At 47.9% G+C, this 17,790-nt stretch overlaps 1 protein-coding gene across 5 annotated transcripts in view; it reads left to right on the top strand.

The window, feature by feature from the left end:
* The window catches only part of LOC135920903 (galactose-3-O-sulfotransferase 3-like), a 147,219-nt gene that overhangs the window by 109,746 nt on the left and 19,683 nt on the right, over positions 1 to 17,790 (top strand). For all 5 annotated transcript variants that reach the window (XM_070531490.1, XM_070531491.1, XM_070531489.1 and 2 more), the window contains 2 exons: positions 8,103 to 8,359; positions 8,927 to 9,211. In XM_070531490.1, coding sequence (XP_070387591.1) covers positions 8,103 to 8,359; positions 8,927 to 9,211 — 542 coding nt within the window. The remainder of the gene's footprint in view (positions 1 to 8,102; positions 8,360 to 8,926; positions 9,212 to 17,790) is intronic.

Raw genomic sequence — 17,790 nt, 5'->3', positions numbered from 1 at the left:
GCAAGAAATGTTTTAAAGAGTGTTTAAAACTTCACACACGTAAGGTGGACACTTAGCGCATTTCGGCTGCCGAAACCAGCCGATTAATGACCGTCGCCAAGAGAGCTATTGTGCCTGCAGTTATGTCAGTGACCGTTAACAGAGCGTCATTTATCACTAACCATCGTTCACAACAGCTGCACGTTTTTGATAGATGCGGTGCAGACACAGATTTAAGCGCATTTCAAATGTTCACATGCGCACATTTTAAGCAAACCTTACTTTTACGATTCATTCATACCGCAGACTAATCAGCTATATAGTAGCAGCAAATCTGCAAGTAGAAAAAGGTCCAAGATGCAAGAGCTTCTAGATCAAATTTATTTCATTCAAGGGAATGCATGAACGGCTGCTGGCAGCAGGCCAAGTGTGCTGGTTCTTGGAACCTTGGGGGCAGAATTCAAAGAAACTGGAAAGGCAATAAGCTATTAAGAGTAACAACAGGTTATTTTTATTGCACTAATCACATCAAGATGGCAAACTTGCAGAGTAATTATTCACACAGTGCAGACTGTAATCTGACAACACATTTTTCTTGATCTCTTACCACTCAGAGAAAAGCCAGTAGTTGAAGACACTGTATCAAGTCAATGAAATCACTGAAGCAGGTTTTGGGCAAAACGCCAGGTTACAAAGCTTTGTGACCTATCGCATCAGAGGCAAGGAAATTTTACGTCATTGAACAGTGCATTCACTCCACTTCCGCCCACAGGAAACAGCATTCACCAAAGCACAACGTAGATTTCTAGCGTGTTTAAATGAACGACAAGTTTTTGTTCCACTGGCTGATACATGATGCTCACAAGCTAGCACACATACAATTGCGGTTTAGCTTCGATGGCAGCAATTAGTTAACAAAATAAATAAGCCTGTGCACTTCAAGACAAGAAATTGACTAGAATCAATTTTACTTATCTCAAAACTTCACACGGAGAAGGAATATATTACAGTTATCACAGCTCGAGAGCTAAATATGCATATGCCAACTTAGCACCCGTTTGTCCTTGTTCCCTTGTGTGCTTTCTGCAAAGATCTCCTAGCTCTTCAGAAATTGCGGTTGACGAGAGAGGTACATGTTATTCATTTCAGTTTTAAACTCTGAAGGGTGCATTCAGAGTCAAGAAGCCCAGACTTGTTAGCAACAACACTCTCACTATAGTATCAGTGTGCCTCCAGCTAGTTTGCTTGGCTGAAGCAATTACTCCTATGGCTGAATTCCGTGCGGTTTGTGCAGTGTGGTGCGCTGCACCCCGTCATACTGGAATACAAGTGCCAGTACGATGTGTTTCGTGTCACTTCACCGAGGGCCTTGACTTCACATCGTCGAATACCGTACCTGAAACCCGCAGCTGCTCCTCTCAACGCACGATCGACGGTCCGCTGATTGCAATGGCGATGGCACTGACGGAAACGACGAGTTCGCATGAGTCGGCGATGCGCCCGTAAAGTTGGCTTCGCAGCGCCGCGGATCATTTGACGTCAATTTTCGCGCTCGGCCAATAGCGGTGCGAGCGGCGCCGGAAAAGGTATGCGCAACTCTGCTCCCTGCGGGAGCATATACAGGAACACTAGAAAGAACAACAGTGAAGGGGAAGAGAAATGCAGCCATAATGAAGCACAGAGCGCTATGGGGATACAATAGGTACGAAGGGCTCCGGGATATGTGGAAAGGTGTAATGGTTCCAGGACTCACTTTTGGAAATGCGGTTGTTTGCTATAAATCAGGCGTACAATCAGGACTCGACGGGAACCAAAGGTCAGTGGGTCGCCTCGCATTGGGCGCTCACGGGAAGACTACAAATGAAGCTGTGCAGGGTGATGTGGGCGGGACTAGCGTTGAAGTGACGGAAGCTCGCAGTAAAATGGAGTATGAAGAACGGCTGAGGAATATGGAAGAAAGTAAGTGGGCTGGGAGAGTGCTGAGGTATCTGTAGAAAAAGAAACATTGACTCACAGTGGAGGAAAAGAACTAGGAAGCTTACCAGCAAGTATGCGGCCTGTAGGGTGGGCAACACAGCAACAAAGAACGTCAAGCCGAAAGTCAGAGAGGCTGAAATGATCTCATGGACGGCGGTAATGGAAAAGAAACCTGCCCTGAGTAACTACTTAAGAGGAAAAAACGAAATCAGGAAAGAAACAATTAATGACAACTAAAAAAGAAGCTCATTACTCTTAGAAGCGAGATCGGGTTGCCTTAGAACACGCACTTATGAAGCGAGATATAAGTAGGAAGAAGAAGCATGTGCTTGCTGCGTTAAAGCTAGGGAAACGATGGAACATGTTTTATTAGAATGTGAAGACTATTGCCCAGCAGTCGATTTAGGCACAACTGGCCTCCTTAAAGCCCTTGAGTTCAGCGAGAGCAGTGGAAAAGTAAACATGTCCGCAATAGTGATTAGTAAGACGCGATTGGAAGATTGGGGGAAGAAAAGAAGGGAAACGACAAAAAACGGATACGTACAAAAGCAAATTCCCTATAGGGGGTAAGAAAATTTGGTTGTGGGAGTTCATAGTGTTTTTTTTCTTTTTTAGCCTAGGTAGGACATTAGGCAATATCTTGGCGGCGCAACCCAACGCCCCGTTCCAAATGGAACGCTCGTAACATCCATCCATCCATCCATCCATCCATCCATCCATCCATCCATCCATCCATCCATCCATCCATCCATCCATCCATCCATCCATCCATCCATCCATCCATCCATCCATCCATCCATCCATCCATCCATCCATCCATCCATCCATCCATCCATCCATCCATCCATCCATCCATCCATCCATCCATCCATCCATCCATCCATCCATCCATCCATCCATCCATCCATCCATCCATCCATCCATCCATCCATCCATCCATCCATCCATCCATCCATCCATCCATCCATCCATCCATCCATCCATCCATCCATCCATCCATCCATCCATCCATCCATCCATCCATCCATCCATCCATCCATCCATCCATCCATCCATCCATCCATCCATCCATCCATCCATCCATCCATCCATCCATCCATCCATCCATCCATCCATCCATCCATCCATCCATCCATCCATCCATCCATCCATCCATCCATCCATCCATCCATCCATCCATCCATCCATCCATCCATCCATCCATCCATCCATCCATCCATCCATCCATCCATCCATCCATCCATCCATCCATCCATCCATCCATCCATCCATCCATCCATCCATCCATCCATCCATCCATCCATCCATCCATCCATCCATCCATCCATCCATCCATCCATCCATCCATCCATCCATCCATCCATCCATCCATCCATCCATCCATCCATCCATCCATCCATCCATCCATCCATCCATCCATCCATCCATCCATCCATCCATCCATCCATCCATCCATCCATCCATCCATCCATCCATCCATCCATCCATCCATCCATCCATCCATCCATCCATCCATCCATCCATCCATCCATCCATCCATCCATCCATCCATCCATCCATCCATCCATCCATCCATCCATCCATCCATCCATCCATCCATCCATCCATCCATCCATCCATCCATCCATCCATCCATCCATCCATCCATCCATCCATCCATCCATCCATCCATCCATCCATCCATCCATCCATCCATCCATCCATCCATCCATCCATCCATCCATCCATCCATCCATCCATCCATCCATCCATCCATCCATCCATCCATCCATCCATCCATCCATCCATCCATCCATCCATCCATCCATCCATCCATCCATCCATCCATCCATCCATCCATCCATCCATCCATCCATCCATCCATCCATCCATCCATCCATCCATCCATCCATCCATCCATCCATCCATCCATCCATCCATCCATCCATCCATCCATCCATCCATCCATCCATCCATCCATCCATCCATCCATCCATCCATCCATCCATCCATCCATCCATCCATCCATCCATCCATCCATCCATCCATCCATCCATCCATCCATCCATCCATCCATCCATCCATCCATCCATCCATCCATCCATCCATCCATCCATCCATCCATCCATCCATCCATCCATCCATCCATCCATCCATCCATCCATCCATCCATCCATCCATCCATCCATCCATCCATCCATCCATCCATCCATCCATCCATCCATCCATCCATCCATCCATCCATCCATCCATCCATCCATCCATCCATCCATCCATCCATCCATCCATCCATCCATCCATCCATCCATCCATCCATCCATCCATCCATCCATCCATCCATCCATCCATCCATCCATCCATCCATCCATCCATCCATCCATCCATCCATCCATCCATCCATCCATCCATCCATCCATCCATCCATCCATCCATCCATCCATCCATCCATCCATCCATCCATCCATCCATCCATCCATCCATCCATCCATCCATCCATCCATCCATCCATCCATCCATCCATCCATCCATCCATCCATCCATCCATCCATCCATCCATCCATCCATCCATCCATCCATCCATCCATCCATCCATCCATCCATCCATCCATCCATCCATCCATCCATCCATCCATCCATCCATCCATCCATCCATCCATCCATCCATCCATCCATCCATCCATCCATCCATCCATCCATCCATCCATCCATCCATCCATCCATCCATCCATCCATCCATCCATCCATCCATCCATCCATCCATCCATCCATCCATCCATCCATCCATCCATCCATCCATCCATCCATCCATCCATCCATCCATCCATCCATCCATCCATCCATCCATCCATCCATCCATCCATCCATCCATCCATCCATCCATCCATCCATCCATCCATCCATCCATCCATCCATCCATCCATCCATCCATCCATCCATCCATCCATCCATCCATCCATCCATCCATCCATCCATCCATCCATCCATCCATCCATCCATCCATCCATCCATCCATCCATCCATCCATCCATCCATCCATCCATCCATCCATCCATCCATCCATCCATCCATCCATCCATCCATCCATCCATCCATCCATCCATCCATCCATCCATCCATCCATCCATCCATCCATCCATCCATCCATCCATCCATCCATCCATCCATCCATCCATCCATCCATCCATCCATCCATCCATCCATCCATCCATCCATCCATCCATCCATCCATCCATCCATCCATCCATCCATCCATCCATCCATCCATCCATCCATCCATCCATCCATCCATCCATCCATCCATCCATCCATCCATCCATCCATCCATCCATCCATCCATCCATCCATCCATCCATCCATCCATCCATCCATCCATCCATCCATCCATCCATCCATCCATCCATCCATCCATCCATCCATCCATCCATCCATCCATCCATCCATCCATCCATCCATCCATCCATCCATCCATCCATCCATCCATCCATCCATCCATCCATCCATCCATCCATCCATCCATCCATCCATCCATCCATCCATCCATCCATCCATCCATCCATCCATCCATCCATCCATCCATCCATCCATCCATCCATCCATCCATCCATCCATCCATCCATCCATCCATCCATCCATCCATCCATCCATCCATCCATCCATCCATCCATCCATCCATCCATCCATCCATCCATCCATCCATCCATCCATCCATCCATCCATCCATCCATCCATCCATCCATCCATCCATCCATCCATCCATCCATCCATCCATCCATCCAAACTGCAGCGCTGATTCCGCGTAGAAGTTATCGCACACTGTAGCCGGAAGTATATGTTCTCTCAGTCGGTGAAAGCGCATGCGTCCTGTCCTTTGCTTGCTTTCGTCCTAGTTCTTTTGCGCGTCGTGCTTAATGCATCCGTTCAGACTTGCCTAACTTGCTGTCGGTCGTGAGCCTAACTTTGTCACGACAGCTGTCCTTTTCTTTTTTTGAAAAAAAAGGAACATTTCTGAAGAATTCAACGTCATAGAGGCGTCAGGAACGTAATCAGATCCACCATTTAATTCGTATGAACTTCCATCAGTTCTCTCCCCAGTATACCGTCTCTGCTTTTGCGGATTATCATATAAAACGCTCACAAAGCAAGAGCCGCATTTATAAGCAGGTTTTGCAGTGTATAGGAAAATAAGCACCATTACGTTTTCCTAAGGCGTGCTCTGTCAGGTGGCCACTGATTTGTTTGAAGTAAGATTTTCTGCAGTCAAGGGGTTGCTACTCCTTGGGCACAACAGCGCATGCATGGTGTTGCTTGTTTCTTCTGGCGAGTTCACTGCAAGAGACGTGCCACGGAACTTTTGCCAACTCGATAGGGAACTGAGCAGATGTCAAGTTACAGCTCGCTTGGCGTACGTGCTTTTCTCTAGCTTGCTTTTCATTCGAGTGCGTGCTTATCGACACCGGGTGCTGGTTTTAAGTGTTTGCATTGAACCACTCGCACTCAACACCGACAGCTCGCCTGCGCATCGTATGTGCACGTGACCTGCGGAGCGCCGACTTTGCGCTGGCAAAGCAGTGCAGCGTTACACTCGGCAGTCTTCGAGTGCACCATTGTCGTGCTTTATTTTTCCGCGAGCAAAGTATTCACAACGAACGTGGTCATTGTGTTAATGATACTGCTGATATAGTTACCAAACGATTCATTGTCGGACTTTTTTTATTTTTCGAAAGTGTTCATTCTATTAAACGTCATAATTTATTTTACAAGCTACCGTTTTATGGCATTCGAGGCGTTGCCCGAAATCTGATTCGCAGTTATCTTTCCTGTCGCATGCAGCGCACGTGTTTGAATGCAATCAGTCACAACTGCAACAATTAACAGGTGGTGTACCACAAGGGCCTATTCTTGGTCCAATATCCTTTGTTATGTATATCAATGATATAATAGCCATCCTAAGAACTCCTGCAATAATTATGCATGCAGATGATACCTGTGTTTTTTCTCTGGTATACAACTTGATAACATACTTGTTGAGGCTAACACATGCTTACAAGAATTATCATTATGGCTGAGTATAAATAAACCAGAATTAAATATTAGTAACACAAAGGTCAATGCGTTTAAAGCGTGCAAGAAACATCAAGTCTCAACTTCAACTTACATATGAAAACAATGCGATTGAACGTGTTTCCTTCTACAAGTGTTTAGGTGTCCTTTTTTGAAGAACACTCAAGTTGGTCCCAACATATTAATAAAATTCATGCCAACATATCAAGGTCTCTCTGTGTATTGTAGAAAACTAGAAACCTAGTTCCCGAGTGGCTGAAGTCGCAGTTGTGTCACACTTCACTTGATTCACATTTCCATGTTGTGCACTGATTTGGGGCTATATATACAACCAAAACTAATATTATAAGGTTGACAACGTTAAAGAAAAAAGCGATACGCTATGTTGAAAATCTTTCCTACAACGACCACACAGGTTTGTACTTTCTGGAACATTCCGTCCTAAAGTGAGCCAGTTATACGAGTTGCAATTGCTCTGTTTCGTCTTTAACGAAATCAAGCCCAATCCTTCTAAATATTTTAAATTGCACTCTAGTAGTAATGCATTTTACAAATTAAGGCACGACCATTACAGTATTCCACTTGTGCGGACCAACTATGGAATCCAAGTGCTTTCATACTTAATTCGCAGTGTTCTCAATAGACATCACAGGCGTTAGAAGTTATTCGGAAATCTGTGTCCCTGAAGTCTTTAAAAAAGAATGATACAGGCTACCTGCTTTCCTGTCCTAATGATTAGTAGGTTGTGTACACAGTAAATTTTAAAATGTTCTTGAGGTCTCATTACTTGTATGAATTTTTCTCTATGATTGCAAAAGTGTGCGCTTTGTTCCGTTGGCTTACATTGCATAAAACTGTGTTCTGCGCGTAGCGATAGTTTATGATGTTCTTGCTCCGTTGCTTCATGCTCCGAATATGTGCATTCGGGCGCTAGGGACCCGTCATGGCAGAGCACATCTGCCTTTTGCCCCTGCGCCCGAGGCTTTGTTGTCCGAAATGGAGAACTGTAACGATTAGGCGACAGTCTTACCGTATTGAGCGTGACCAGAAGTCATCGCGTACTGCGGCTAAACAGTTTTCCCGTCGTACGACGTTGCGGTCTGCAGGCGGCCCCGCGGCCGGTGTGCTTCGTGAAGACGCACAAGTGCGCCAGCTCGTCGGTGCAGAACGTGCTGCTGCGCTACGGCGACGCACCAACTACCTGGGCCACCCGCGGCCCTTCCACCGCTCCATGGCGCCGCCGTTCGGCGTGCTCGCGCACCACGCGCGCTTCCGCGAGGCCGAGGTGCGGCCGCGCTTCCTCACCATCGTGCGCGAGCCGGCCGCGCTGTTCGAGTCGCTCTACTCCTACTACGACCTCGGGGTGCGTGTTGCTCGCAGTCATTGATTGATTGATTGATCGAAGACTCTTTGAGTTCGTGTATTATAGGTATTATGGGAAAGATAGTTGCGCACATCTCCGCCATCTTGAGATCCATTCCTGTGTGAAAAAGCCACTCTTCGCGCTTGCAGTCGAGCGCGCAGACGAACCTAATTGAAGAAGCACGTAAATCACGATCAAATTATTGTATTTCCCATCCCCCCACAGCTTTATAGCCACGCGTTTGCGACGATAACATAATTCGCGATATATATATAGATAAGGACTGGGACCATCAAATGCATTGTTAAGGTATAGCAAAGTGGTTCTTTCGAAATACGGTCAGCTACAACAGCGTTCGAGCTATGGAGACTCTATGTTGAGCTATTTCCATCTTGCTTTCGTATGCCGGCCAGCCGATCGAACAAAATTAAAATGATACAGTCGTGATTGTTCTCAATCCGCAACCGGAACAGTCCGTAAAATGCGAGCAGTGCAATCTTTCTTCCGCTGCGCAGATAGCGGAGGCGAGCTATCTATACACGCGGTGACGCCCTCCTCGCCACGCAGGCCAAGACGCGCCTGAGCCTCGAGCAACTGGCGTCGGGGAGCCGGTCGCTGAGCGCTCGGCTGGCGCGCAGGCGGACCCGCAGCAAGCTGGGCTTCAACCAGATGAGCTTCGACCTGGGCCTGGAGCCGGCGCAGTTCGCCAACGCGTCCGCGGTGCGCCGCTTCGTCGAGCGGCTGGACGCCACCTTCGACCTGGTCATGGTGGCCGAGCGCATCAACGAGTCCCTGGTGCTGCTCTGCGCGGACCTCGACGACGTGGTCGTCTTCAGGCACAACGCTCGCCAGGTTACTTTCGCGCGCGTGGCAAATAAGGCGATTATACTAATAGCATAAGAGGCGGGGCAGTGTACAATGTGACATCCTCACTTTGTTAACGTGAGTTTCGCAGGTGTCCTTCACATACTTTTAGTGTGTAGGCATTATGAGTGTCGCAGAGAGGAAAAAGAAACTTTGTGTGTGAAGTGTGGGACGCTGGTCACGTGGTACAGGTAGAGAGGGGATGGGATAGCTTAGAAGAGAGTGTATCTGCATATACGAAGGCGAATCAGAAAGTCTTTGCCCCTATTTTTTATTAGCCAAAATAAGGTACGTACAGGTAATTACAAATATCCGTACTATTCTACGTACGTTACACTATTTTTCCACACGGTCCCCACAGCAGTTCAGACATTTGTCCCATCGCAGCATTAAATTTGAGATGCCCCTGTGGTAGAATTCGTCCGGCTGACTGTGAATACACCGTCGAACTGCTGTCTTGGCTTCATCATCATCATCATCATCATCATCATCATCATCATCATCATCATCATCAGCCTGGTTACGCCCACTGCAGGGCAAAGGCCTCTCCCATACTTCTCCAACTACCCCGGTCATGTACTAATTGTGGCCATGTTGTCCCTGCAAACTTCTTAATCTCATCCGCCCACCTAACTTTCTGCCGCCCTCTGCTACGCTTCCCTTCCCTTGCAATCCACTCCGTAACTTTTAATGACCATCGGTTATCTTCCCTCCTCATTACGTGTGCTGCCCATGCCCATTTCTTTTTCTTGATTTCAACTAAGATATCATTAACTCGCGTTTGTTCTCTCACCCAATCTGCTCTTTTCTTATCCCTTAACTTTACACCTATCATTCTTCTTTCCATAGCTCGTTGCGTCGTCCTCAATTTAAGTAGAACCCTTTTCGTAAGCCTCCAAGTTTCTGCCCCGTACGTGAGTACTGGTAAGACACATCTGTTATAAACTTTTCTCTTGGATAATGGTAACCTTCTGTTCATGATCTGAGAATGCCTGCCAAACGCACTCCAGCTCATGCTTATTCTTCTGATTATTTCATTCTCATGATCCAGATCCGCATTCACTACCTGTCCTAAGTAGATATATTCCCTTGCCACTTCCAGTGCCTCACTACCTATCGTAAACTGCTGTTCTCTTCCGAGACTGTTCCGAGACTTCATCATTGCACGTCAATCGCTGTCCCGCCGGAAACGTCATCAGCGGACCGAAAACATGGAAACCACTAGGGACGAGGTCCTGACCGTATGGTGGGTGGTCCAGACTCTCCCAGTGAAATTATCGGAGCTTGTCGGCGGTTCTGATTGCCACATGTGGCCTCGCGTTGTCGTGTAGGATAACCGCGTTTTCCACATCGAGAATCCCTCGGCGTTTTCGCCTGATGTTAGTCATCAGACGTGACAGTGTGAAATAATACCTTTCGGCATTGATGGTAGCACCTTGCGGCATGAAATCCTGCAGGACATCACTTTCCCAACAGATGGCAGCGAACGGAATTTTTTGTCACAGGCGAACCCGAATGTTTCCACACATTGCTCTGCTGCGTCGATTCCGGCGTGAAATGCAGCATCCACGTTTCATCACCAGTAACAATGCGGTCCAGGAAGCTTTCACTTTCACCCTTCTCGGCATGCCGTTGCAGGCATCCACCGACATGAAACCTTCCGGTACCTTAAGGACCCGTGAACGATGTCGTAAGCACTCCCACACGAAATGCCAAGCTCCCAGAAAATGTCCTTGAGGTGCACACGCCGATCCGCTTTTACCATTGCATCCACGCGGGAAATGTCGTCAGTCAGTGACGCGCTTGGCCTCTCCGAACGCTCTTGTCATGCAAGCCTTCACGGCCTTTTGCGAACTCACAGCACTACCACTTCACACTTCTCAAAGCGAGGCACCTTGCCCCATACGTGGGCTGCATTTCCCTGTGGATTTCGCTGGCCGTTCGTCCCTTGCTCCATAGAAAACGAATCACACGTTGTTGCTCGTACGCCGTGGACGTGTGAAGCACAGCCGCCATCTTCGACAACTGACAGCAGCACCATGACGCGGAGCTACCGGCAGATAAGGCCGGGCCGGTGCAAGAAAGGCCCACCGCTGCGAAAGGATATGTTGACTTCGCATTTACAGCCGTAATATGGCTGAAAATGAAATAGTGCCAAAGACTTTCAGATTCGCCTTCGTATATGTATATACGAGAGAAGAAGGAACACCTGGTGACTCGATTTTTCCTTGCCATATGAAGGCAAGGAAAGCATTGGGAAACGTAGCTGTGGTTAAATTAATATGTAGAAAATAATAGAGAAAGTGGAAATTAAAGTGGACTAAAAGATAACTTGCCGCCAGTGGAACCCATGTATATGTATATATATATATATATATATAAGAAGTGGTACTTCATGCGGCTCGTCGAAGCGCGGGTTGGTGGGGTTGGAACGTCATTATGGTCAGCAGCATGGTTGAATAACCCATTGGAATTGTTCTATCTGTAGCTATGTGACTGAGGCGGTGTCGCAGAGCAGAGGCACAACACTGGGCCTCTAATCTGAAGGCCGTAGGTTCGAATCCTTCTCCAGTACACTACACCTTCAGGATTGGAGTGTACTGGAGAAGTATTCGAACCTGGCGCCTGACAACGGCAAAAAAAAAAAGAATGCCGAAAGCCAGTGGGGCTTTACTAGTCCGGGTGCAACCAAATGAGGAAGGTCCACCATGCTTCAACAAAGACGCTCCCTCACCAGAACAGGAATTGGCCTCCCTGGTGCAATGAGACGCCTACAGGTAACCCATGGCCCTCAGTCCCCCGTGGCTGCGGAGCGCCCGACCAAGGCGGCGGTCAGACCTGCGACGCGGCAGAGAGTCCCTGGATACGGTCAGGCCGCCACTGGAGACCGAACACCACAAGATTCGACACACGAACCCTCTCGAGTGAAGCTAGCTTAGCGGGGCTATTTCAGGAATTATCAGGTATTGCGTGGGACATTAGTGGCCTTATTGAGGTTAGAGATGGTGAAGCCTATACAATGCTAACTGAAGGTCACATCCTCTGGTACAGAGGACTCCCAGATAAAAAGCAATACGGAGTAGGACATCTAATCCATAAAGGCATAGCGGGCAATGTCGATGAACCTTACAGCACTAATGAGAGGGTGGCAGTAGTCGCAATAAAGCTGAATCGGTGGTATAGAATAAAGGCAGCACAAGCCTACGCCCCAGCCTCTAGTCACGATGATGAAGAAATAGAACAGCGCTGTGAAGATGTTGAATTAGTGATGAGAAAATGCAAACTTAGTACACTGCAGTCATGATCGACTTCATGCAAAAGTGGGGGAAAGCAGGCTGGTGAACAAGCGATTGGCAACTGCGGTATCGACTCTAGCAACACTAGAGAAGAGATGTTGGTAGAATTCGGGGAAAGGTATAAGCTCCGAGTAATGAATACCTTCTTCAAGAAGCGTAGCAAGAGGAAGTGGACCTGGAAAAGCCCTAATGGAGAAACAAGAAATGAAATAGATCTCATACTGTCTGCCGAACCGAGCATAGCGCAGGATGTAGAAGCGTTAGGTAGGGTAAAGTGCAGTGATCATAGGTTAATGATGTCTACGACTTGCCTCAATATGACGAGAGAAAGAGTAAAATTAGTCAAGAAGAAACAAGCCCACCTAGACGCAGTAAGGGTAAAAGCAGACGAATTCAGGCTGGTGCTTGGAAACAAATATGCAGCTTTAGAACAGGGAGATGAAGATGACATAGAGGTAATGAATGAAGCCGTAACTAGGCCGATATCAGAAGTAGCAATTGAAGTGGCAGGTAAGCACCAAGGCAAACAGTAGACAAGCTCTACCAATTGAGTAACAAATTTGAAGTAGTAGCTTAGCGCGAATAAAACCACCGAAACAAGAAAGACGGACAAGGACAAGCGCTACTCACAACTGTTTAATGGAAGGAAGGATAGTACATATATATATCCTCTTGTCACGCATGCGCCTATCAAGCAGAAGAGAAGCCGGTACATGTACAACAAAGGCGGTTGCGCAAGAAGTTAAATTCCGCATCTAGTAATGTGACAGAAGGCTCACTCACACATCTATCTCTATTCTTCTTGATAAAGAAGGCCTCAAGAGCGAGCCTGGAAGAGGCGTTGCCGCTCCTGCCAAGAATAGTAGTCGCAGAAAATCGAGCGTCGCAACCACACGCGCTAACATGAGCCACCAAATGTGCGTCCTTATCCTCTTTTTTCTTTAGTTTTTGCGCATGATCCCTTGAACGGCCACTCACACAACGCTCGGTTCGAACAATGTAGATTTGCCCACAAGGGCGCAAGGGAATTGCATAAACAATCCCTCTGGAGCACTCAACAAAGAGCTTCTCATGCCTCGTGCGGCAGCCCCGCCTACTCTTACAGCAAACTCGAGAACACAGCTTCGAAAGCTTATTGGGTGCATTAACAAAGGACCTAATAAAGATATGAAAAAGCATGAAAGTGTCTAACTCAAGAGATCAGATAGAATTCGTGGAACTGTCAAAACTGATCAACAAGGAGAAATTAAGGGATATTTCAAATTACACCGTGAGAAATATTGAGGAAGCCGTAAAAAATGGGCGCAGCATGAAATCAGTGAGAAGAAAACTTGGCATAGGACAAGCCAAGATGTCTCCGCTGAAGGATAAGCAGGGTAATATCATCAGCAATTTCGAAGAAAAAACAGTCGAAGAATTCTATACTGGCCTATGCAGTACCCAGAGCAGCCACGCTACTTTTAATTGAAGTAGTAATGAAGAGGATGCAGATGCTTCTCGTATAACCAGCGATGAAGTTATAGAAGGGCCTTGCGAGACATGACCCTGGGAAAAGCGGCAGGAGAGGAAGGAATAACATTTCATTTAATCGAAGATGTAGGAGATATGTTTGAAAAGCTTGCGGCACTTTATACGCAATGTCTCACACCTTCAAGCGTACCAGAGAACTGGAAGAATGTCAACATTATACTAATCCACAAGCAGGGAAATGTTAAAGAATTGAAAAAGTATAGGCCCATTAGCTTGGTTGCAGTTGTGTATAATATTCACCAACATAATTGCCAATAGAATAAGGGCAACACTTGACTTCAATCAACCAAGAGTACAGGCTGGCTTCAGAAAGGGATGCTTTACAACGGATCATATCCATGTCACCAATCAGGTCATCGAGAAATCTGCAGAGTACAGTCAACCTCTATATATGACTTTCATAGATTATGAAAAGGCATTTGATTCAGTAGAGATGCCAGCAGTCATAGAGGGATTACGTAATCAAGGAGCACAGGAGGCATACGTGAATATCTTGGGAAATATCTACAAAGATTCTGTAGCTACCTTGGTTCTCCACATGAAAAGTAAATAAAACATTATGGGGCTTTTACGCGTCAGAACCACGACCTGATTATGAGGCACACGGTAATGCGCGCACTATCTTCGGCATGGGCCCACGTATGGGAAGTGCTTAACGCCTGCTTCACCTCCGCCGCGGGTCGGCCCGGCATTGGACACCTTCGGGATCAGCACATGTATGGGGAGTGCCTAATGCCTGCTTCACCTCCGCCGCGGGTCGGCATTGCACTACCTTCGGTATTGGCCCACGTATGCGCAATGCTTAACGCCTGCTTCACCTCCGCGTTGGTTCGGCCCGGCATTGCACCAACTTCAGGTTTGGATTATTCTTTCCCTCCCCCAGCCGTCACCGATTCCGACCTAACAGCTGCTCAGTGCGAAGCCTTGCTGGCTCTCTTGGCGAAGCACAAGGCCTGTTGTTTCGATATCTGTTCCCCTGTGTTGAACCACACTTCTGTGGCCACACACACTGCATCGAAACTGATGCTTCTGGTATTACATATTACACGACGCCGCCCTTATTGTGTATCGTTGTCCGAACGGAAGGTCATTCGTTGAATAAGATCACACGAAAGAGGTATGGCCATACCTCAAATTGACGACACTTTGCACACAATACCGGGGGCGGAATATTTCTCCAGCCTTGATCTTCGATCAGGATATTGGCGAATTCCGATGAACGAGACTGACAAAGCAAAGACCGCGTTCGCTACAGTGGACGGACTTAACGTGATGCCTTTTGGCCTTTGTAACGCTTCAGCCACATTTGAGCGCATGACAGAGAATGTTTTTCGTGGACTAAAATGGAACACTTGCCTCTGCTATCTGGACGATATTGTCATCTTCTCCTGTAACTTCAGCCAACATCTTCACCGACTAGACGAAGTTCTCGAGTACCTTGGAAATGCCGGTCTCTAGATCAACACACACACAAAAATGCACATTTGCAAGCAGAAGTATAAAAGTATTGGGACACGTCGTCTCAAAGGATGACACCCAGCAAGACGCCGAAAAGATTACTGCGGTTTTCCAGTTTCCTCGCCCACAGCAGCAGAAAGATTTACGTAGTTTCCTCGGCTTGGCTTCCAATTTTCGTCGATTTATCCGCAACTTCGCTGCAATAGCGGCTCCTCTACAAAAGTTACTGCTTACCGGTGCCGCTTTCACAGATATTGAAGACTGCGAGTCGGCTTTTCAAGCTCTGAAGCAACACTTTTTTTCCGGTCCAGTGCTTCGCCACTTCGACTACAGAGCCGGCCCCACCATACTCCGTACTGACGCATGCGCACTTTGAAGAGCAAGTGTTGGCATACGCCAGCCGAACACTCTCTCCAGCTGAGCGGAGCTACACCATTACAGGGGAAGAGTGTCTAGCTGTTGCTTGGTGGGTTCAGAAATTTCGCCCATACCTTTAGCCCGCTACTCCGCCATCGTCACCGACTACCATGCTGTGTTTTTTCTGTCGTCAATGAAAAACATATCAGGGCGCTTAGGACGCTGGATACTCCGCTTGCAGGAATATGGCTTTACAATAACGTAGAAGTCTGGCAAAAGTCATCACGATGCAGACGCATTGTCTCGCTGCCCACTCTCGCGCACTCTTGGTAACGCGCCGTCGTCTTCCCCACCACGTCGTTCCGACGCTACACCTGCCTCACACGAGGTCTCGTTAAGGCCCCTGGATCATGTTACGCTTTTCATCGCGCTTTGATTTTGTCTTGCCTCAGCGGTCCGACTCTTACTGCCGAACTTTCACGGATCGCCTTGGCGGGGTCGCCGAGCCACCCAACAGCCGCTTGCGGGTGCTACACCGCTACGTTTGCCACCCGACAGGGAACCGATGTGTTCCAGTCCTACGTCGCTGCTTTCGCCTTCGAGTATCAGATTCATTTCGCGCCAACGTATCCGCTCCCACAAGACCTACGACCGCATCAAGACCCGCTGCTTTTGGCCAGGCCTATGTAAAACGGTGGCCAAACACGTTGCCTCTAGTGCATCATGTCAGCACCGCAAACGCTCGACATCCCCTCCTGCCGGTTCACCACAACCTCTCCCTTGCCCTGATGCACCTTTCGTTGGCATTGATTTATCTGGTCCCTTGCCTTTGACACCCTCCGGTCACCGAAGAATTGCCACTTCGGTCGACCACTTAACAAGATATGCCGAGGTGGCACCTCTTCCAGCAAGTACCGCCTCTGAGGACTTTCTTGCGCTCACGCCACGGGGCTGCTCGCGTTGTTCTGAGTGACCGTGGCAAGGCGTTAATTTCCTCAATCATCGAGACAGTCCTTCGGACCGCTGATACCGGACGCAAATCTACTACCGATCATCCGCAAAGCGACATGATTCCCATGTACCTCCGTCCTGGCTACACTGACTGGGATAAAATTCTTCCTTTTGCGGCGTTCACATGTAGCAATGCTATTGAACAGACTACCGGCTACAGCCCCTGCTTCCTTGTGTATGGACGATCTCCTTAGTCCGACAGGGAATTCTTTTTTGCACCTTCCTCGCCTAACGTGTCCCTTCCAGAAGACATCGCGGCCCGAGTTGCACATGGCCGTCGGATCGCGGACGGAAAGTGCGCAGGCGTCGCCAAACGCCGTGACGTCACTTTTCACGATGGAGACCGCTTTGGACTCCACACCGTCAGTTGCACTTCGCTCTCTGTAGAGGCAGGAGCTCCTGAACAACGCTTTGCAATGTGGTGAACCTGATTGAAGTGATGGATCCGGGAGAGCTGCGACGTAATTATAACGCATTTCTCTCGCATTGTCTCCACTTAATTTATTATACTTACTCATGCACGTATGCATACACGCTTCGCGCTCTAGACCTCGTAACAGGTGCGGTTTACTAAATTATGACAACAGTTCTAATTCAATATGTAGCCTTTTTTTTCTTCCTACTCGGGGCAATAATTTCTTTTTCAATCATTCAGATATAAAATAAGCTCGGGTGTCGGCAGATTTACATTCGGATTTGTTCAGAGACTGCGTAATTCTGAACTGTTGTACGCCTCAGATATGTATTCCATAGAAAGAGACAGCCCGTTTCATCGTAACTTCTGCCGTTGGATGGTGTTGAACAGCGGGCCTTTCGTACGCATTGAGCATCACATAGAGGCTTACACAGGCTCTGTTTTCTTTCTTTTCCACGTGCCTTAACGCCACACTTACGTGTACGGACTGCAGTCGACTC

Source organism: Dermacentor albipictus, chromosome 1 (assembly GCF_038994185.2).
Source record: "Dermacentor albipictus isolate Rhodes 1998 colony chromosome 1, USDA_Dalb.pri_finalv2, whole genome shotgun sequence".
NCBI classification, from domain to species: Eukaryota; Metazoa; Arthropoda; class Arachnida; order Ixodida; family Ixodidae; genus Dermacentor; species Dermacentor albipictus.
The sequence above is the reverse complement of the archived record's forward strand: the minus strand, read 5'-3'. Positions and strand labels throughout refer to the sequence as shown.